Here is a 21463-nt window from a genome sequence, read left to right on the forward strand (position 1 = left end):
CATCAAGGAGGGGCCGTACGAGTGCGCCGAGTGCGAGAAGAGCTTCAACTGCCACTCGGGCCTCATCCGCCACCAGATGACGCACCGCGGCGAGCGGCCCTACAAGTGCTCCGAGTGCGAGAAGACCTACAGCCGCAAGGAGCACCTGCAGAACCACCAGCGGCTGCACACGGGCGAGCGGCCCTTCCAGTGCGCGCTCTGCGGCAAGAGCTTCATCCGCAAGCAGAACCTGCTCAAGCACCAGCGCATCCACACGGGCGAGCGGCCCTACACGTGCGGCGAGTGCGGCAAGAGCTTCCGCTACAAGGAGTCGCTCAAGGACCACCTGCGCGTGCACAGTGGTGGCCCCGGGCTCGGCGCCCCTCGGCCGCTCCAGGCGCCGCCGGAGCAAGACTAGGGCTGGGCTGGGGGAGGGGAGGGCCCGGCGGCAGGGNAGCCTTCCCCTCCTTTCTGGGGATTAAGGAAAGATCACTAAGAGCAGAGTTTGGCCCCCTAGACCCTGAATGCTTGGCAGTCTGTTTGGTGTGTTACCAGCTGAGTTGTTAGATTATTGAAGGGACCCGGGGTGGGGGTGGGGGGTAGTCCTGAGCACCCCTGACCCTGCCCGTGGTCCGGCGCGCCTTCCCTCCCTCTACCTGTCACCTGCTGGAAATTGGGAAGAGGAATTGCACTCCAGACAGGGTCCCCCTTGGGGGGTGGGGGGCCCCTAGACCTGTCCGGCCTGAACGGACGGCCAGCTCATCTCATAGAGCGGACCGAGGGGCTGGCTGAGCGTCTTCCCCAAGGGAAGGTGCCAGAGGGACGGTGAGGAGGCGACAGTCTCCGGGCGCCCCCCTCAGACGCCCAGCGGGCCGCAGGGGTCACACACAGATTGTGATCAGGGGAAGCAACTAGGGAGTCCCAGGAGCCTTCTGAGATGAGGTCCCGAGGTTCAGAGATGCCGAGAAAGCTAGCAAACGCGAGTCGGCGAGCGAGGGGTGGGCTAAGGGGTAACATCTCTGATGACAGCACTGCCTCGCGTTCGGATAGCGCTTTCTACTTTTTTAAAACGTGTTTTCTATCCGTTATCCGTTCTTACCCTTAGCCTGTCCCTCTGAGGTAGATGGGGTAGGGTTGTCGCCGCTTGGTAACAGAGAGGAGAGACCCAGATGGCTGGTTTACCCAAGGTCACGCAAGAAGAGAGCGACAGGGCTCCTGGGCCCCAGAGCAGTGTCCCCCACCGCACACACTGCCTACCTCCCATGTCTGAGAGACTTCTCTGGCCCGGCCTCTCTCCTGTCTCCTTCCCCCGACCCACCGCGAATCAGAAGCAACAGGAGACCAACTCCCCGGTTACCTGGCTGGAGGTGGCGAACCAATCGGCCCCACGGTCCCTGGGGTTGCGCATTGCGCATCGGAGCAAGGCTCTTCCTGTGTAGACACTCCTGGGCAGTAGGTCCCCTGCCCCCAGCCTGTCCTTCCCACCTCTGGTCCTTCAATCTGGTGCATCTTTTCACTGCACAGTAGCGACCCGGCCCCCCAGAGGCAGCTGGTGCCCTGGGTCAGACCTCACTTTGTTGATTTATTCCAGTTACCCCGGGGGGAGGGGGGAGGCTCTGGCTGCAGGAGCAGCCACCGAGGAAGTGAGCCTCTTCCCAGGAGGGCCGGGCCAGCGGGTGCTAGAGTCTGAGAGCCTCAGTCTCCTGCCCTGAGCCTCCCAACTGGTGCTATCTGTTACCTGACCACGCTCACGGACATGGACACGGACCCTGCAGGCGCCTCGGGAGGCGCCCAAAGGACTCCCTTGAGTTGGTGCATCTGCTCCGTGGTCCTGAGGGGCCATAGTCTCCATTTCCGCGTCTTGCATGACCAGGCACTGGGATGGGGTGGCGCGCCCCGACACCCTTGTTTGTGTCAAGAATGACTCCTCCTGCTCTTCCCATCGCTTCTGCTTCTCCCTCTCCCAGTCCGGGGGCCCGGCGGGCAGCTGGCGGGTGTCCTGCCTCCCCCCTCCCCCCATCTGCGCTGCTCTGCTTTCCTCAGACCCCTTTCTGCCATGCAAAGGGAATTCTTGAAACTAAATAAAAGGTGTCCAGGTTGCAGACTGCATTTTCACAAGGCCAGAGGGCTCTGCAGCTGTGGCTTCCTACAGTAAAGCCTCGAGGAATCGGAGCCCAACTGGGATTGCATTTTTCTTCCTTCTGCTTTCTGAAGAAGGCAAATCTTAAGAAGAGGAGTTGAGAAGTTACACCTTCAACGGAGTTTTGTTAGAGCAGAAGGGAACCTTCTAGACCAGCGTTTTCCTTTGGGAGGAAGGCAGTAAAATCAATATTTTCATAATCTAGGACATGGAGGAATAAGACCAACTTTTTTTTTTCTTTTTTTTCTTTTTTGGCTGTTGAGAGTGTGAAGAAGGGGGAGAGATCACTATTGAGACGTGGGTTTGATTCACCTGAACACCTAGCCGGAGTCCCTCCCTTTTTTTAACCTCAAGGAGCTGATTCCCAAAGAGGTTTAGTGACTGAGCCAGTGAGGGGGCCGGGGCTGTCTGGTTCCTGCGCCCTGGTCTGGCGGATGCCACTGCGCCACGTGCCCCTCGGCTCCACCATGAGACACCCCAGCATCTGGGACTGGCCTCTGGCGTGTCCTAGAGTGAGCTCCACCCCAGGAGCTGATCAAAGGTGGGGACACTCAGTGTGGACCCTGGAGTCCGCTTACTGAAGCAGGACAGAGGTCAGGGGTCCTGCTTTGAAGGTGGATTTTTATTTTCCTTCTGATAATGTGTTAATTAAAATTAACTATTTTAATTTAAAAATTAATGCATGCAGTAAAAATTTAAATGGTTAAAAAAAACAAAAAGGCCCAGGAGTAAAGCTCTTTCCTGCCAGACTCCCTGTTAAGAGACAGCCACTGCTAAGAGCTGCTTTCTGTGTCCTTCCGGAACTGAGAAGTCAAGGCCTGCAGGCTGCAAGGGATGNAACGGCAGACTGCCCTGGCCGTACCTGGAATGCGAAGAGATAGCCAATGTCATCGTTTCAAGGTGAGTCAAGGCCAGGCCATGGGAAGACCTTGAATGCCAAGACTATTCCATAGACAGGCTGCCAGTTAGCCTGGGGTCTGCTATGCCACTGATGACTCATAGGCCCCTTCGAACTCTTGAGAAGCCCGGGGGTGCCTGGCTGGCTCAGTCAGCAGAGCATGTGACTCTCAGTCTCAGAGTCATGAGTTTGAGCCTCATGTTGGGTGTAGGAATTACTTAAAAATCTTTAGAATTCTTCCAAAGCCGAGAGTGTATAGCTCTGAGAGGTAAGAGAGGGTGAAAATGGAAGTCTAGAAACAGCAAGTTTAAGCTAAGACGCCACTAAAAATGAAAAGCCACAAGGGACGGTTCTCTTACAATCAAGGATCTGGGCACCATAACTGGCCCTCCGATATCTGGTCCCAGGATAGTGGGTGTTGGAAAGTAAGGGGAAAGACGAAACTTCACCCCAGGGTCAAGATGAGCCAGCCTATGCTTATGTTTTAGGGTATTGGTCTATCCGATTGTAATGGTTAGAAAAACATGTAATAAAGCATCTTATCAGCTTGGGCCCCTGTCAGGACCATCTGAGGGAGGCCATGACATTCCATCTGCCAATGACTCAGGGAGCCATTGTGGGCGGATATCTCTAAAAGAATTCTTTTTTAATGTTTATCTTTGAGAGAGAGAGTGCAGGCAGGGGAGACGTAGAGAGGGAGACAGAATTCAGAGCAGCTCCAGGCTCTGAGCTATCAGCACAGGCCCAATACAGGACTCAAACTCATGACGTCATGACCTGAGCTGAAGTCCTGAAGAGGGACACTTAACTGAGTGAGCTACCCAGGTGCCCCTCTAAAAGATAATTCTTTTTTTTTTTTTAATGTTTTATTTCTGAGGGTGAAAGAGTGTGAGCAGGGGAGGGTCAGAGAGAGAGGGAGACACAGAATCTGAAACAGGCTCCAGGCTCTGAGCTAGCTGTCAGCACAGCCCGAGGCGGGGCTCGAACTCACCTGAGCTGACGTCGGACTCTCAACCGACTGAGCCACCCAGGCGCCCCTAAAAGAGTAATTCTTGAGAAGAGGCATCTTGGGTGTGAGAGTCTCCCTCTCCCTGCCCACCCCACCCTGTGAGGTTTCCATAAGCCTCCTTCCGTAAGAATCTTCTAGTGTCATGCTCACACTGTGTCCTAAAGGTCAAGAACCTCTAGTCAAACCTCTTTAGATGTATTATTTTTTTGATATTTGTTTTTGAGAGAGGTGGGGTGGTAGTGGGGTGGGATCCAAAGTGGGCTTGAACTCAAACCCTGAGATCATGACTTGAGCCAAAGTCAGTCGCTCAACCAACTGAGCCACTTAGTTGTATTTGACACCCACATCATCCCCGAGTGTAGTAGTTTCTCTAGGTTTATTCTCTTCTGTTATAAAAGAAAACTGTCTTTGATTAGTATCCCATTCAAGATTCAAGGGAGATCCCATATCCCATCTTGGAAGTGAAAGCCAGTGTTGGTTAGCAGGGCATCCCCACATCCCTATGGAAGTCAATATCCTCTAAGTATAAAATGGCTTAAGTCCCCATCCTACAAATAGTGTCAAAACCAGCAGTCACCCCCCGCCCCATCTCAAGGATGTGGGGCTGAGGAAAGTTTCCTTTCTCTTCATTAGCTCATGCTTCCTGGATTCTCAAGTTCAAGTATGTCTGTCTTCATGCTGCTGTCTCCTCTTAGTTCTGCTGTGTTCGCCCCGGCAGCTCTTTGCCTTTTCTCTGCCTTCCCCAGATAAGGTCTTATGTTTAGTAGACTTTTATACTTTGGTGGTTATAGAGAGGGTCTCATCTCAGCCTAGCACAGCAAATGACCCCAAATTAGACCTAAAATACCCACTATCTCTGTTCTTTCACAATTTTCACCATCAGCAATTTCTCAGAATTCACCATCTCCCACTCTTAATCTTGTATCTTACCTTCCTCTCAGAAAAGTAGCTCTCCTCCTCCTTTCTGGGGTCCCTCACACCCTCCCAGAGAATCCAAGGAAATTCCCCAATCCTACTTTGTTATGGAGAGCAATTTAGGTGGATTTTTTTTTTTTTTAAAGTTTATGTGTTTATTTTGAGAGAGAATACCAAGCAGGCTCTGTGTTGACTGTGTGGAGCCCAACATAGGGCTTGATCATTACCTGAGCCAAAATTGAGAGATGTTTAACCATCTCTCAATTACTCAATAACTGAGCCACCCAGGCATACACACCCTACTTTTTAAGAGCAATTGAGGTTTTTTTTTTAATGTTTATTTTGAGAGCGTGTGAGTGAATGGGGGAGGGGCAGCGAGAGAGGAGAGAGAGAATCCTAAGCACGCTCTGCTTCATCAGCACAGAGCCCCACTTGGGGCTCAATCTCATGAACCATGAGATCATGACCTAGGCTGAAATCAAGAGTCAGTCGCTCAACCGACTGAGCCTCTTAGACATCCCAAGGAATAGCAATTTAATTATATCTTTCCTTCTGCCTTCCAAGCCATTCCCTAAGGCCTATTTTTCCACAGCTAAAATGACCAGTAAAACTCTTCTGCAAAAAAAAAAAAAAAAAGCTATTTGCTCCTTAAGAGGAGTTCTGCACTAGGTTTTAGTCCATTTGGGGTTTTGAATAGATTTCACATTAATACATTCAAAATTTTAAATGAGTGAAAGGATGGGCAGTAAAAAAACAAACAAAAAACTGCTTGTCACCTAGTCACTCAGTTCCTCTACCTGAAGCTGACTGGTCAACTCTGGAGAAAGGGGGTGTTTCTGGAAGAAAGCTGGACTCATTCACACACTCAAAAGAACAGTTGAACAACGAATCCAGGACAGAGGCAAAAACGTGTCTCTCATCTCTGCTCTTTTCTGTGTGTCGGTGTCATTCTTTCAAGTCAATACCCCCCAAAATGGGGGACAAGACAGTTCCTGATTCGTGTATTTATTAACCTCACCAGAGAGGAAAAGAACCTTTCCTCTTCACTCCAGTTAGAAAAACCCCAGGGAAGAACTCTGATTGGTCCAGTTTAGGTCATATGCCCACTCCTGGCTCAATTACTGTGACCGAGAGGTGCTAGGATTGGACTGGCTTGAGTCAGATGCCCGCCCTTCAACAGTCACTGTGACCAGACTGGAATTGGCATGCAACAAGATGGCAGTACCCAATCCAACTGCACATGGCTAGAGCCGAGGGAGGAGCTGTCCCCAAAGAGACGGAGGTGCATCTATGCCCAGAAGAAGGGGAAAGTGCTAGGCTGACAAAGTTAACAGATGCCCACTGCGTGTGGACACACTGTGTGTGTGTTAACTGTCCACTGTGTCCATACACGCATATATGGGGGGTCAGAGAGTAGCAGTGTTTGAACCAAGATGTGTGCATTCTAGGATTCTCCCTGACCTGGAAGCCTTGAGGGGGGGCATGCTCCCCAGGAGCGAGAAGGGGCACACAAGCCATGGTCTCTGCCATGTAGAGACTTGCAGGATAGTAAGAGGAACAGAATAGAAAGGGTCTCAGCTAAGTGGAATAAAGCCACGGTCTATAAACTTCCTCGAGTAAAAAAAAACGTTTGGGCATATGTGCACATATATATGTTAATACATATGGTATAAATCATATGCACAATAGAAAATTTAAAGGACAAGATTAATTTCTGAAACATTTTATTTATGTATTAAAATTTTTTAATGTTTTATTTATTTTTGAGAGAGAGAGACAGCATGAGCAAGAGAGAGAGGGAGACACAGAATCCAAAGACAGGCTCCAGGCTCTGAGCTGGCTGTCAGCACAGAGCCAGAGGCGGGGCTCGAACCCATGCACTGTGAGATCATGACCTGAGCCGAAGTTGGACACTTAACCGACTGAGCCACCCAGGCGCCCCTGAAACATTATTTTAAACTTAATTTGTATTATACATGATTCAAAGGATACTCTTTTCTGTCAGTAGAAATGAGGGTGTGGGTGAGATAATATCTAAGGTCACCTTCAGCTCTGCGTGTTACATTCGTATTTTACAGACATAGAGATGAGAAGGTACAGGTACTAAGTATATTTTCTTGATTCGTTTGATACCGCTGCCACCAATGAGAACAATTAGGAGCTTTCTTTCAAAGTTTAGTTAAAGGCCTGTGTCAAGATCTGAGTCTCACTGGGAAGGGGCCAATAGGAAGCTTCCAAGAGACCAGAGAAGGTAACATTTATCTTGGCGAAGTCATTGCAGCTCAAGGCTTGGACTTCGCCAAAGCACAAACGTACCAAAATGAGAAATCACCTGTTACTGAGTGCTCGCTCTACACCAGGCATTCAGCTATATTAACACTCTACTTACGTTATTCGTTTTAATTTTATTAACAACCCTAGGATGTGGTGCTTGTATTCTCCGTGAAAAGACACTGAAACAGAGTAAGCATAAGCCACATCACTTAGTAAATGAAGAAGCCAGAACACAGATTAATAGGGATCAGAAGCACTTTTTGAGCTCCTCACCTAACATGCACAGTTCTAAGCTCTTGAACTAATTCATTTAATCTGCAGAGCAATGCTATGAGATGTGTGCTATTATTATTTCTCACTAATAACGAGGAAATGGCAGGGCTGAGAAATTAATAAGCAGGAGAGACCAATGGTCTCGGCCCCTCCTCACTCCCTCCCTTCCTTCCTTGATAGCAATATAGACACTATTATTTTGCCCCAATTTTTAAAACATTTGCAATTTGAAAAAATGGTTTCTATTCTTTTTTTTATTCAACAATTCCATAAATTACTCAGTGCTCATCCAGATAAGTGTGCTCTTCACCCATTTCACCCATCTTTGCTCCCCTATTTTTTTTTTTTAAGAAATTTTTTTAAAAAATATTTTTATTTTTAGTTATTTATTTTTTTAATATTTTTTATTTATTTCTGAGAAAGAGGTGGTGTGAGCCCGGGAGGGTCAGAGAGAGAGGGAGACACAGATTCTGAGACAGGCTCCAGGCTCTCAGCTGGCAGTCAGCACAGAGCCGGACGCGGGGCTCGAACCCACGAACCGTGAGATCATGACCTGAGCCCAAGTCAGACGCTTAACAGTCTAAGCTGCCCAGGCGACCCTGGGCTCCAGTTTCTAAGTCGCTGTGCGCACCATCTCTACAAGCCCATGAGATTCGGACCAATGCTTGGTGCTGCCTCCTTTGCACCCTGGAAATTTGATCTAAATATCTTCCCACTGTTCCAGGCTTAGAGTCAGGGGTGCTGAGTCATGGTGATTCTGAAGAGACTGACGGACAAGCCAAAGTATCAGTTTAATCATTTCCAGGGGTGGATCGGACATTTGTGTCAGCCTCATCTGCATGTTGTCACCCAGTAGCTTCATGGAAACCTGCATCATTAGACTGCCCAGTGAACACAGAAACAGGATAGAGAGTTCTAGAACTGAGCCTACTGCTTGATGACCCCAGTATCCTACGTCCTGGCATGTGTGTCTCCACAATCGTGATACATTTTTTTCTGGGTCTGACTAAGTTTTTGTTGGTCTAAGAAAGGCGGTCAGACCCTAGACATACCTCAATGGCTGCCTTGTCTCCTAAGCTTGGCCATCCTGTTGCTGTAGACATCATGGCTTCTCTTGGAGGTGACTTTACTCTATCCTTATTCTCTACTTCACCATTCAATAATCCAGAGATCTTTATGAACACATCTGTGTGCCAGAAATGGTGTGTACTGTGGAGGGACATTTTAGTGAGAGACCCATAATTACCACGTAAACTAATAAAAAAATGAAGTTACTTCAGGTAGTGATAATGCTGTGGAAAATTTCAATCAGGGTGTCAGGATAGTGTGTTGGGATGGCCTCTGGGCAGGATGGGCAGAGAATGTTTCTCTAAGGAGGTAAAGTCTGACCTGAGCCCTGCATGCTGAGAAGGAATCAGTTATGTGTGAACATAATTTTCTGTTGATCTCATTAAGAGTTTAGTCCTCAGGGGAAGAGCTTCACAGCTGTAATTCAAAGTGGAAGTTCATCGCCTGTCTCTATAGAGACAATGTGGTACCAATTAGGCACGTATGGTTTGCAGTAGTGCTTTGTATTGGGTGATCAAATGGAAATGCAGCCGTGCTTTCCAAATCAGAATTCCAAAGTCACCATCTAACATAATATGTGGACTGGATTAAACATTTGAAATCAGGGCCATCTTGGATTTTCCGAGGCGCGTGATTACCATAGTGAATAGGATGCAGTGGGTTGGCCTGGGTACCTTGACCCCACACTGTCGATGTGGAAAGTGTATTTCTACTTTCTAGAAAGCCAAACGACAGATGAACTAATGGAAAACAAAAACAGAAACAAAAAAAAAAAACCACTTGCCATTTGGGACCATCTCTCTTTCCCCAATGAAATGACATATTCTTCCCTCAGAGCAAAGTCTGACTTTTATACATTTTATACATTTTTGAATCCCTCAAAGCACCTCGCCGAGTGCTGGGCACTAAGAGGCCTGCGTCTGCCTTAAATTCTGAACCTGCCTTGGACCTCACGGGACAGAGCTCCTCTAAGGTCGCACACTCTGCGCCCAAGCGCCGAGCTGCTGTTCACCCTCCGGCCGCGCGGGGGCGCCGTAGAAATCCCGCGCAGTGCGCGCGAGCGGCGGGAGCAGGTCTTGGCGCCGAAGGGCCGGACTCCCACAATGCACCTTGTATCAACACGGCACTGGTGGCGGCTTCGAGGAGGGGTAGGGAGCGCCCAGGGGACCGGCACGCAGCCCGAGGGTTATCAGGCGGAGCCCGGGAGTTGAGGGGCGACTGGCAGCCATGGCGGAGTCGGAGCCTACTCGGGTAAGGGTCCTCCTGGCACCGAGTCGCGGGCGCGTTCGGGATGGCGGAGCTTCTGGCCGGGGCGGGGCTTCGGGGTCCGGACTCCGGTGGGGCTGGGGGGGCCGGGGGGCTCCCGGGGCCGCTGCTGGCGAGCACCGACCTCCTCCCACGGCCCCCGGGCTCTGCCCTCTTCCTCTCTGGTTCCTCCGGCGTCGGGCCGGGCCCCAGCGCCACGTACCGTCGCCGAGAAACTTCTCCGAGGCTTGTTTCGTGTTCTTGGGTTTGCGACCGTCCCCACACTTTTTCGTCATGCGCTTCCAGGCTGGAGAGGTGGCGCGCTTTGGAAACCCAGGGTCGCCATCTCGGCCCGCGAGCGCGCACGGGGCTCCGGGACCCCAGGACTTGTGGCCTACCCCTATGTTCTCAGCTTGCTGGGTTTTGCTCGTTCTTTTCGTCACTCTTGCTATGGACTTCTGGACTCGGGTTGCAGCCACAGGGTGAAATCAGGCCGGGCTTCCTCTCTTTGGGGACAGGCATTCCCTCACAGAGCAGTCGCTGGTTTTGCTTGTGACGCTCTCCGGTCTCTCTTCCTCTCCCCGGTCCCCAGTCGCCCCCATTCAGGGACTGTCAAGACACGGAGCTTGGGGCGAAGAAAATCCTGGTTAGGGAGTCAGGAAACTGGGTAGCTCCGCCGAAACTCAGCTCTCAAATATTCACTTGACTGCGTGGGCAACTGTGTTTACCCCGGGCCTCCCTTTCTCTGGCCAGAAATTCAGATTTTGGGACTGGTTGCTAGATGATCCCTGAGGTTCCTTCTAGCTCTGACGTTTTCACATTAGTGGTTAATTTGGTAACACAAGAGGGTTTGCTATGGAAAGGACAGAGGGAATTAAATTAGCTTTCAAACGAAGCATTCCTGGGTCTAGAAACACTTTCAGAGTTATGTGAGATCTTGGTGAGACTTGAGAGCTAAGGAGACCCTGTGGTGAGAAGTTTACCCTGAGCAAGGTGCACGACATTTGACTCTTGTAGAAAGTGGCTAAGAATCAAGACAATCAAGATGGAAAGGATTGGAAGACCCAGAGAAGAGAACACAGAGAACACAGAGAAGAGAACACGGTGTGTGCTTTCAAGAAGTTACAGTTGAATCGCATAGACACAAATGTTTATAATATTTACCTCCCCTGACTCTTCAGATCTCTAAGCCGTTGTAGCCAAAGACTTGGCTTTTCCTCAAGACCAAGTTGGTACTAAAGTAGGGCAGGAAGACGACTCACTGAATTCCAAGAGTACTTCTTTCTGACTTCGTCAGTGAACCGGTACATGCAGGTCATCAAGAGACCTTGTCAGAAGAGAGCCTTAAAAGATCCACCAGAATCCCATACTGCCCTTTAAATAACTTACAGATCTTTCACTGTAGAATGTATTTACATCGTTCCTCAGCTGATGTCTCTTCTCAGATATCACCTCTTCAGATGCGGATTCTGTACCTTTCCTTTGACTCTGACCAAGAGTGGTCTGACTGACTGACTTTGACCAAGCAGACACCCTGATGAAGACAATTACAACTGCCAGGGGGGAGAAAGCACCACATAAATATATTTGAAATGTACCTTGTGAAGAATACTCGGAGCCCAGAGATGAGTTCTGAGGCCAACTTGGAGGGCATTTGCAAAACATTCACCTTGGGGTTTTTTTGGCTCCAAAGGACCTGAAAAGTAGAAGACAAAACTTAGGTGGAGGAGGGGGGACGTCTCAGAAGCTCCTTGCCCCAAATCCTTAAAATGGAGACTTCAGAGGGCAACATTCAGTGGGAACTGAACATAAGCTCTTACTCTCAGTATTGCAAAGAGAATTGTGTGAAACCTTGGTGCTGGGACACGGATGCAAGGTGCCCCTTGAGAATTCATGGTGAATCTGGTGTGGGTTTTATTGTGTGAATTCATGCTGCCTGATGGTCTAAAAAACCTCAAGCCAAGAATGTAGTTTATATTTACTTATTTATTATTTTAAGTAGGGCCCATGCCCAGTGTGGGCCTTGAACTCAAGCACCCTGTGATCAGGAGTTGCATGCTCTACTGACTGAGCCGGCCAGGCATTCCACCCTACCCTCCCTCCCAAGAATGGAGTTTAAAGTACTGCTGTGTATCAGAAATAAACACAGATCTTCTCTGGAGGAATCTGCATTTACTCAGACTTCAAATAATTACCTTATATAAAATTATAAGAAAAATTAGTTTGCAGTAAAAAAAAAAAAAAACAAAAAAACCAAAAAACTACCAAAAGAGCAAAGAAAACTACAAGGAAAAGGTGGTAAAAATAATGGATGAAAGTAGGCCTTCAAAGATTTTGGATATTGAAGTTCCATAATGAAAACATTGAGGGGTGCCTGGGTGGTTCAGTCAGTTAAGTGTCTGACTTCAGGTCAGGGTTTGTGAGCTCCAACCCCCCCATTAGGCTCTCTGTTGTCAGCTGGAGCCTGCTTAAGATTCTCTGTCCCTCCTCTCTTTCTGCCCCTTCCGTGCTCTCTTGCTTTCTCTCTCAAAAATAAAATACGTTGAAAAAGAAAAACACGGATATTCCAGAAGGAAAATGTGCACTTAACACTCTGCACTGGATGCTATATTTGATGAATAGCTAATGACTGAGGCTATTGTAGGACTGATGCAAACACTAATACATTAGAAACCCAGTGGATCCCAATCAGGATAAACAGAAAAAAATCTCTATCTAGACACATAATAGTGAAAATATAGAAAATAAGACAAAATTCTTTTTTTTTTTTAAATGTTTTATTTTTTATTTCTAGGAGAGAGAGAGAGAGACAGCGTGAACAGGGGAGGGTCAGAGAGAGAGGGAGTCACAGACTCTGAAATAGGCTGCAGGCTCTGAGCTGGCAGTCAGCATAGAGCCCGACGCGGGGCTCGAACCCACGAACCGCGAGATCATGACCTAAGCGAAAGTCGGACGCTTAACCGACTAAGCCACCCAGGTGCCCCGAAAATAAGACAAAATTCTTAAAAGCATCTAGAGAAAAGAGATTACCTTCAAATGAACTGTCCGTAGATTAATGGGGTCCACCTCCTCAACAGCAACAATGGAAGCCAGACAAAGTAGAATGATGTCAGTAGACTGAAAGCAAATAGCTGTGATCCCAGATTTTTACACTCTGTAAAAGATCTTTCAAAGACAAGGGTAAAAAAAAAAATTTCAGATGGGTGTTTCTGGATGGCTCAAGTCAGTTGGGCGTCCAACTCTTGATTTGGGCTCAGGGCATGGCCCCAGGGTGGTAGGACTGAGCCATGCATCGGGCTCTACACCAGCATGGAGCCTGCTTGGGTGTCTCTCTCCCTCCCTCCCTTCCTCCCTTCCTCTTTGTCCCTCCCCCTGCCTCTCCCTCTATCCCTCTCTTTCTGCTTGTGTGTGCTGTCTCTTTAAAAAAATTAAAAAAAATTTTTCGGACAAAACTGACATTTTACTGTCAGTACATTCTCATTAAAGGAGCTCGTAAAGGGTATACTTCAGGTAAAAGGAAAATCTTCCCAAATGGAAAGTCTGAAAATGTAAGAAAGTGTGATGATCCAGGTAAATGGGTAAATCTAAACAAATGTTGACTAAATAAAACATTCTTTGTGAGATTAAAAATAAAGGCAAACTAAAATACATGGCAGCATTGATGTAAAGTTAGAAGAGATCAGAATTCAGGGGCGCCTGGGTGGCTTAGTCAGTTAAACGTCCGACTTTCGCTTAGGTCATGATCTCGTGGTTTGTGGGTTTGAGCCCCACGTCGGGCTCTGTGCTGACTGCCAGCTCAGAGCCTGGAGCCTGTTTCAGTCTGTGACTCCCTCTCTCTCTGACCCTCCCCTGCTCACGCTGTCTCTCTCTCTCTTCTAGAAATAAATAAAACATTAAAAAAAAAAAAAGGAGAGATCAGAATTCAGTTATTTAAAGGTCTTTATAGGTGTGCTTCCTGTAATATCTAATATACTTGCTAAAAGGCTAGAACTTGGCTGTAAAACCTACAAGTTAGAAGGGAGAATAATAGAATAAGAAAAAAAAATCATCTAAAAGAAAACAAAGATAATGAAAAGAGAGATAGGATAAATAGTACAAGGTAAAAATCAATAAAAATAGATCAACAATTACAATAAATGTAAATGGACAAAATGTTCTAGTTAAAAAGCAAAATACTTTCAGGATTGGGGAAAAAAAATCCCACTATCTGGTTTATAAGAGATACAACTAAAAGATAAAACTACAAAAATGGTTGAACATAAAAGAGTTTGAGAACGTACCAGGCTAACATTAATCAAAAGAAAATTCGCTCAACTATATTAATATTCATATAGATAGAGGAGTACTACTACTTTTATAGTGGTAAGACTCAATTTACCAGCTTGATAGGACATTTTTAATATTTTACATCTAATTACATAGCCCCAAAATGTATAAAACAAAAGTTGACAGAACTACAGGACAATTCACTAGCAAAGTAGAAGACTAACACCTTAGTTTTTATCAAGCAGAGAAGAAAATTAGTAAGGGTGTAGCACATCCAATAGAACTTTCTGAGATTATGGAAATAATCTGTTGTGCACTGTTCAATATAGTCAGTGTTAATCTAATCAAATATATGGCTGTTAAGCACTTGAACTAGTATGGCTGAGGAACTGAATTTTTAATTGAGTTTGTTAATTTAGATTTAGACAGCCATGTGTTTCTAATGGCTGTTGGATAGCACAGATGGAGAAGATTGTTTTAGCCATATACCTGTCAATATATAATATCAGTATACAGGCATACTTCAGTTTATTGAGCTTTGCTTCGTTGTACTTTGCAGATACTTTTTTTTTTTATATACAAATTGAAGGTTTGTGGCAACCCCACGTCAGACTTCATGTCTCTGTCACAGTTTGATAATTCTCACAGCATTTTAAACTTTTTCATTATTATTATATCTGTTAGGAAGTTCTGTGACCACTAAGTATGATGTGCTAAAAGTTCTGATGATGTGAGCATTTTTTTTTGCAATAGTCTTTTTTTTTTTTTTTTTTTTTTTGAGAGAGCACAAGCAGGAAAGGGGCAGAGAGAGATGGGGACAGAGGATTCGAAGCAGGCTCTGTGCTGACAGCAGGGAGCCTGATGCCAGGCTCAAACTCATGAACTGTGAGATTATGACCTGAGCCGAAGTCGGAGGCTCAACTGATTAAGCCACCAGGCGTCCCTGTATTTTTTAATTACAGTGTGTACGTTTTAGATATAAAATGTAGTATATTTTTTAGATATAGTGCTAGTGCTCACTTAATATATTATAGTATAGTGTAAATTTATGAATTAGGGAAACCAAAAAATTCATTTGACTTGCTTTAGTGTGGCATTTGCTTTGTTAGTGGTGTTCTGAAACCGAATTTGCAAGGTCTGCGAGTTACACCTGTATAGATAGAGTCATTTATAAAANCAGTCTGTGACTCCCTCTCTTTCTGACCCTCGCCTGCTCATGCTCTCTCTCTCCTAGAAATAAATAAAACATTTAAAAAAAAAAAAAGAAATGAAAACATGTTCTGGCAGTTGATGCTGACTGTAGACTGGGCCCCGATGTAGGGCTGTTGAGCAGAGTATCTACTTGTGCCTTCTCCTTGTGGCTTGGGATTCCTCAGGTATTTCCCGACAGACCCTTTGTGAATTGCAGATTCATGGGCAAAGTAGATGTTGTCTTGAGCCACTAAATATTGGAATTGCTTGCTAGGTAGCAGTCAGTGATTAGAGCAGTACCTAGGGAATGTGCTAAAATATTGAAAGATACTAAAAATACCTTGGAAAAGGAGTGGCATACTATGTGTAAGGATTGAAACATTTTATCCTAGATATATTATTTCTCAAGTTTATCTATGGATTTGATGCAGGCAAAATCTCTAAAGATTGTTCTGTGAGACCTTTCAAGAGTGTAAAGAATATCAACAGCTGGGATAGTCAAGATAATCCTATAAAACGAGGTGGGACTTGTCTCGCCAAATATCAATAATTCTTTTTTTAAAAAAAGCTATGGGTCTTAGAACAGCAATATGGGTAAGACCATGGAAAAAATACTCTATAGAACGAGGGTAGAAATGCCAGAGATTGATATATATATGAAAATTGATTCATGACAGAGATAGCATTACAGATCTTGGGGTAAATTGGTGTTTTTTTTATTGTATTAGATCTTTTGATTTCCCATATGAAAATTGAGCTTTTCACCATACACAGATACCAATTCTAGTGAAGTTACTTAATGTGCAAAAAAAACCCTATGAAGTGTTCGAAGACAGTATTGTGGAATATAGATTTTTTTTAACACTTGACACAGAAATTCAAACCATAAAAGAATTAATTCTGATAAAACTCAACTACATTAAAGTTAATTTTTTAATCAAAAAATAGTAAAGAATTAAAATTTTTCTTTAATTTTAATTTTTTAATTTTTAATTTTTTTTTAAAATTTCTGAGAGAGAGAGAGAGACAGCATGATCAGGGGAGGGTCAGAGAGAGAAGACACAGAATCCGAAGACAGGCTCCAGGCTCTGGGCTAGCTGCCAGCACAGAGCCTGACATGGGGCTTGAACCCATGAACTGTGAGATCATGACCTGAGCCGAAGTCGGACGCTTAACTGACTGAGCCACCCAGGCGCCCCTAAAAAAATTTTTTTAATGTTTATTTTTGAGAGAGAGAAAGTGTGAGCAGGGGAGGGGCAGAAAGAGAGAGACACAGAATTTGAAGCAGGCTCGAGGCTCTGAGCTGTCAGCACAGAGCCCCACAGAGGACTCCAACTCACAAACCATGAGATTATGACCTGAGCCAAAGTCAGATGCTTAACCAAATGAGCCACCTAAGTGCCCCAAAGAATTTTTTAAATGCACAAATAAGGAAAAAATATTTGCAACACATACAGCATGGATAAAAATTAGTTTCCAGAATTTTAAGAGAAATTCTGAGATAGAAGGAAGTCAGATAACCCAAAAGATAAATGAGTAAAAGACTTGAGTAAGTAGTTCACTGAAGAAATTTGAATGGCCAATAAACATTTAAAATAAGCTTCCCCTTATTAGTAATCAGGGAAAATGGAGATGGAAAATGTGAGGACATATCAATTCAGACCTATTAGGAGAAAATATTGGTCTGACAGTAACGTAGTTGGGGAACATGCAGAATATGTACATACTTCTGATAGGAGTGAAATTGATACAACCACTTTAGAAAACATTTGGCATATTTATGGAAGTTCAGGATGTTTACCCTGTAAGCCAACAATTCCCTTCCTAGGACTATACCTTCAGGAAACTTGCCTCTGTCCACTAGGAGCCATGCACAGTCCCATTCGTGGCAGCATTGTTTGTAATGACAAAGATTGGGGGGGCACATCAATAACGGAAGGGAAATTGTGGTATCGGCACACAGTGGAATATTCTATAGAAGTGAAAGTGATGTCTGCAAAAACGGGATATTCTTAGGAGTTGTGAAATAAGGATTCTACTTATATAAAGTCCTAAAATTTGTGAAACTAAAGAAAATGCATTGTTTTGGAAACAAACATTTGGTGAAAACATGAAAAAGAAAATAGTGAAAAATCAAATTCAGGATAGTACTTGAGAGAGTCCTACAGAGGACTTCAAAGTCTATAGATCTATAACTGAGTGGTAGTTACATGGAGATTTGTTGCCACTACCTCATACATCTCATGAATTAAGTATTTAAACTATTCAGTATTAAAAAAACATGGTATCGGGGCGCCTGGGTGGCTTAGTCGGTTAAGCGTCCGACTTTCGCTTAGGTCATGATCTCGCGGTTTGTGGGTTCGGGCCCCGCGTCGTGCTCTGTGCTGACTGCCAGCTCAGAGCCTGGAGCCTGTTTCAGTCTGTGACTCCCTCTCTCTCTGACCCTCCCCTGCTCACGCTGTCTCCCTCTCTCTCTCCTAGAAATAAATAAAACATTTAAAAAAACAAAAAAACAACCATGGTATCTAGAGTTGGAAGTGACCTTAAACATTACTTAGTCCACTTTAATCAAAGGATTTAGGATGGTATTTAATTGTTTTGTATTTCACTCAAGCAGATTGCAGATTTCTTAGCAAGAAGGACTGTGTCTTATACTTAATGGTGACAGGTTTCAGACCATAGCTGCAGTCCCATCGTGTGAGTCTTGATCTCAGTATACTAGAACACTCAAGCAGAACTGTCCTGGAGTATCCAGAAGTATGAGCAACATAGGAGTACTTAAAAAAAATTTTTTTTTAATGTTTGTTTATTTTTGAGAGAGAGTGAGAGAGTGCGAGCAGGGGAGGAGGCAGGGAGAGAGGGAGACACAATCCAAAGTGGCTTCCAGGCTCTGAGCTGTTAGCAGAGAGCCCAACCTGGGGCTCGAACTCATGAATGCAAGATCATACATAACTTGAGCCGGTCAGATGCCTATCCGACAGCCACCCAATAAGTGTACTTTCTGTATTTTTCACTGCCATCAGGACTACTCTTACATATGGAATTTATGTAAAAAAACAAATTACAGAAAAAAACCCACATGTTTATTGACGAAGTCAAACAAACAATAGTTGACAAAGAAAGATTAAAATCCCTCCCACTCATGTCTTTGAAGGTAAGTCGTGTTAACAATTTATTGAGTGTATTTCCAGACTTCTCTGTATGCTGAAACAAACACAAACTTGTATATCTTCTTTTCTTTAGGAAAGTGGGATCATAATAAATATATTTCCTAGGGAGCCTGTGTGGTTCAGCCTCCAACTCAGGTTCAGGTCATGATCTCGTGGTTCGTGAGTTTGAGCCCTGCATTGAACTCTCAGCTCTCAGCACAGAGCCCACTTCAGCTCCTCTGTCCCTCCTCTCTCTGCTCCTCCCCTACTCACACTCTCTTTCAAAAATAAACAATAAAAAATAATAAATATATTTCCCTAAAAGTTGGATTTTTAACTAGCAGTATATGATGAAAACTCTTCAGAACGATACACATGCATCTAACTCATTGTTTTTAAAAGTCGTGTATGGTTAAGCATTCCTCCATGAACAGACATCTAGATTATTTCCAGGCTTTGACTGTTCCAAAGAGTGTTACCGGTAATCTTTGTATGGGTGTCAGTAAATAATGCTGTTTGTTTTTGTAGCATGGATTCTTGTAACTGGGATTGCTAGGGGAGAGGGTTTTGAGTGACTTTCATGAGATAATTCTTCCCTAAAGTTTGCAGTAGCTTTCATTCCCTCTGGGAGTATTATGAAAGTGCCAGTTTTCTCTCCTAGTCAGCTCTGAATGTAGTTCCTTATCCCTCTTTTTCAAGTTTGTCAGCCTGGTGGGTGAAGAGCGGTTTCACTTGGTTATATTTGCCGTCCTGAGTGCTTCTTGACCACTCACGTTTCTTCTCTCCGAATTGCTTAGTTTGCAGTTTTATTTGGGGGTTGTTATCTTTTCTTTCCACTTCATAGCCTGTTTACATATATTCTCTCCCTGCTTGTTTTTTCAGACTTTGTTTATGGAGGCTTTCATGGCCGCTAACATTTTCTTCTGCCTTGGGGTTCTGGGTCGTGCTTAGGGAGACACAGTACATCCAGTAAAAGTCACTCGTCAGGCACACAGTTCAGTGAGTTTTGACACATGTGTAGCCATCATCATGTTACCAAAATACAGAATATTTCCATCATCACAGAAAGTGTTCCTTTGCAGTCACTCTCCTTCTCCCCTCCGCCCCCCATCCCAGCCTCTGGCAACCACTCATCTGCTTTCTGTCTTTGTTCTTTTGCCTTTCCTGGATGTCACGTAAATGGAATAGAGTGGGTGGCATTTTGTGTCTGGCTTCTTTCACTTAGCATAATGATTTTGAGATCCATCCATGTTATGTTTGTCAATAGTATGTTCCTTTTTATCGCTAATGTAGGATTAACATGTTAATTATTAATATATTAATCATGTGATAGTACTCTATTGTTTGGTATATTAGTTTCCTAAAGCTGCTGTAACAAAGTACTGCAAGTTGGGGGCTTAAACACCAGAGGTGTATTGTCTTCACGGTTGTGGAGGCTGGAAATCTGAAATCAAGGTGTCTACCGAGTTGGAGAAATCAGATATTCCAGGCTTCTCTTATTGCTTCTGATGCCCCCATCATTTTCTTGGCTTGTGGCAACGGAACTCCGACCTCTGCCTCCACCATCACGTGGCTGTCTTCTCCCTGTGTGTGTCTTCACATCTTCCCCCCTAAGTGCACGTCTGTCTCTGCCCAGATTTCCCCTTTTATAAGGATGCCCAGTCATACTTGGTTAGAGCCCATCTAATGACCTCATTTACCTTGATTATCTCTGTAAAATCTCCGAATAAGATTACAATCCGGGGTGCCTGGATGACTCGGTTGATGGAGCACAAGACTCTTGATCTCGCTGTTGAGAGTTCGAGCCCCATATTAGGTGTAGAGATTACTTAAAATAATAAAATCTTTAAAAAAAAAAAAAGTTGTTACACAGAGATCACATTCTGAGGTACTGGTGGTTGGGACGGCAACATATCTTTTTGGGGAAACAAAATTCAACCAGTAACATAAGAATGGACCCTGGTTTGGTTATTGATTAACCAGTGCGTGGACATTTGAATTGTTTCCATCTCAACAGATCATTCAAATTAGAAGTAGCAGCTTGATTTAACCACTCCTTTCAGCCTTTTGTTCTGTGCAAGAGGAAAGGAATTACCCCTTTGCTCAGATGCTGGCCCACCTTCCTGTCTGCTAGAGGTGCTCAGCAGGCCGCTGGGCTCAGAAAGGCCAGGCTCCGCAAAGCCGGAGCGACTGAAAGTGAAAAGCAGAACCTGTGCCGAAATGAGTCTGTCCAACAGCCTAGTGTTGTGTGTTGTTTCATTTGTATCCATCTTTTACCATAAACTTTTATTTAAATATTTTTTAGAGGCGATAGTTCAGCTTTAACCCACATGTTCCATAATGAACCGAGTTGAGTCACTGCAGTAGGTCATGGCCAAGCTTATGTTTTCAGTTTTGGGCCCTGTTTCTCCAGACCCGAAGTCCTGGCCCCGGCTGTTCTTTCCAAGATCCTTCCTCTCCGTGTCTTGGTCTCAGTGTAGTCCTCGTGGATGGAGAAGCAGCCTTGAACAAAGCGGATGCCCAATAAAAGAGCATGAACCTCTGGGGGTTTCGGACTGAGATGAATACGCGGTAGTCCCATGGGGTGAGAGCAAGTTGTGGGAAGACTTCCCAGATGTTGGTTTCAGTCACGTTGCGCTTCAGCTGTACTGATTTTCCTGTTGTCAGGGACAGATTGTAAAAATGAGAAGTGTTAAGGCGAATGTCAGTAGACTTTGTCACATTGCATCAGTAAACGTTTAGGTGTTACTCACTGTGCTAAGAGCAGGTTGAGTCCTTTGGGTCCTACTGAGGAATTGTGTCTTTGTTGGTCTTAAAGAATATGCTAAGAATGAAAAGCAGGTAACAAAACACTATGTACAATATGATTTCAACTTTGTGGGAAAATAGATAAGGTAAAAGATAAAAAAAACAAAACAAAACCTTACAGGGGCGCCTGGTGGCTCAGTCGGTTGAGCGTCTGACATTGGCTCAGGTCATAATCTCAAGGCTCGTGAGTTCGAGCCCTGCCGGCTTCAGGTTCTGTCTCCCTCTCTACACCCCCCCCCCCCCCCCCC

At 45.2% G+C, this 21463-nt stretch overlaps 2 protein-coding genes across 4 annotated transcripts in view; both read left to right on the forward strand.

Annotated features, from left to right (window-relative positions):
- Positions 1 to 427, forward strand: part of ZNF282 (zinc finger protein 282) — a 25851-nt gene extending 25424 nt beyond the window's left edge. The window contains 1 exon segment of the mRNA XM_077778001.1: positions 1 to 427. This exon segment is cut by the window's left edge and continues 2 nt beyond it. Within this exon segment, the coding sequence (XP_077634127.1) occupies positions 1 to 397 (397 nt within the window). The 3' untranslated portion in view covers positions 398 to 427.
- A 9256-nt stretch (positions 428 to 9683) lies between these two features.
- ZNF212 (zinc finger protein 212) overlaps positions 9684 to 21463 on the forward strand; it is a 17811-nt gene continuing 6031 nt past the window's right edge. For 2 of the 3 annotated variants that reach the window (XM_077778015.1, XM_077778016.1), the window contains exon 1: positions 9684 to 9807. In XM_077778015.1, the coding sequence (XP_077634141.1) occupies positions 9784 to 9807 (24 nt within the window). In that variant the 5' untranslated portion in view covers positions 9684 to 9783. Of the gene's footprint in view, positions 9808 to 10095; positions 10217 to 21463 lie in introns of those variants that run through there. The other variant, XM_077778017.1, reaches the window with a different exon arrangement.

The sequence above is a fragment of the Crocuta crocuta genome, unplaced genomic scaffold, assembly GCF_008692635.1.
Source record: "Crocuta crocuta isolate KB4526 unplaced genomic scaffold, BGI_CrCroc_1.0 scaffold128, whole genome shotgun sequence".
NCBI lineage: Eukaryota > Metazoa > Chordata > Mammalia > Carnivora > Hyaenidae > Crocuta > Crocuta crocuta.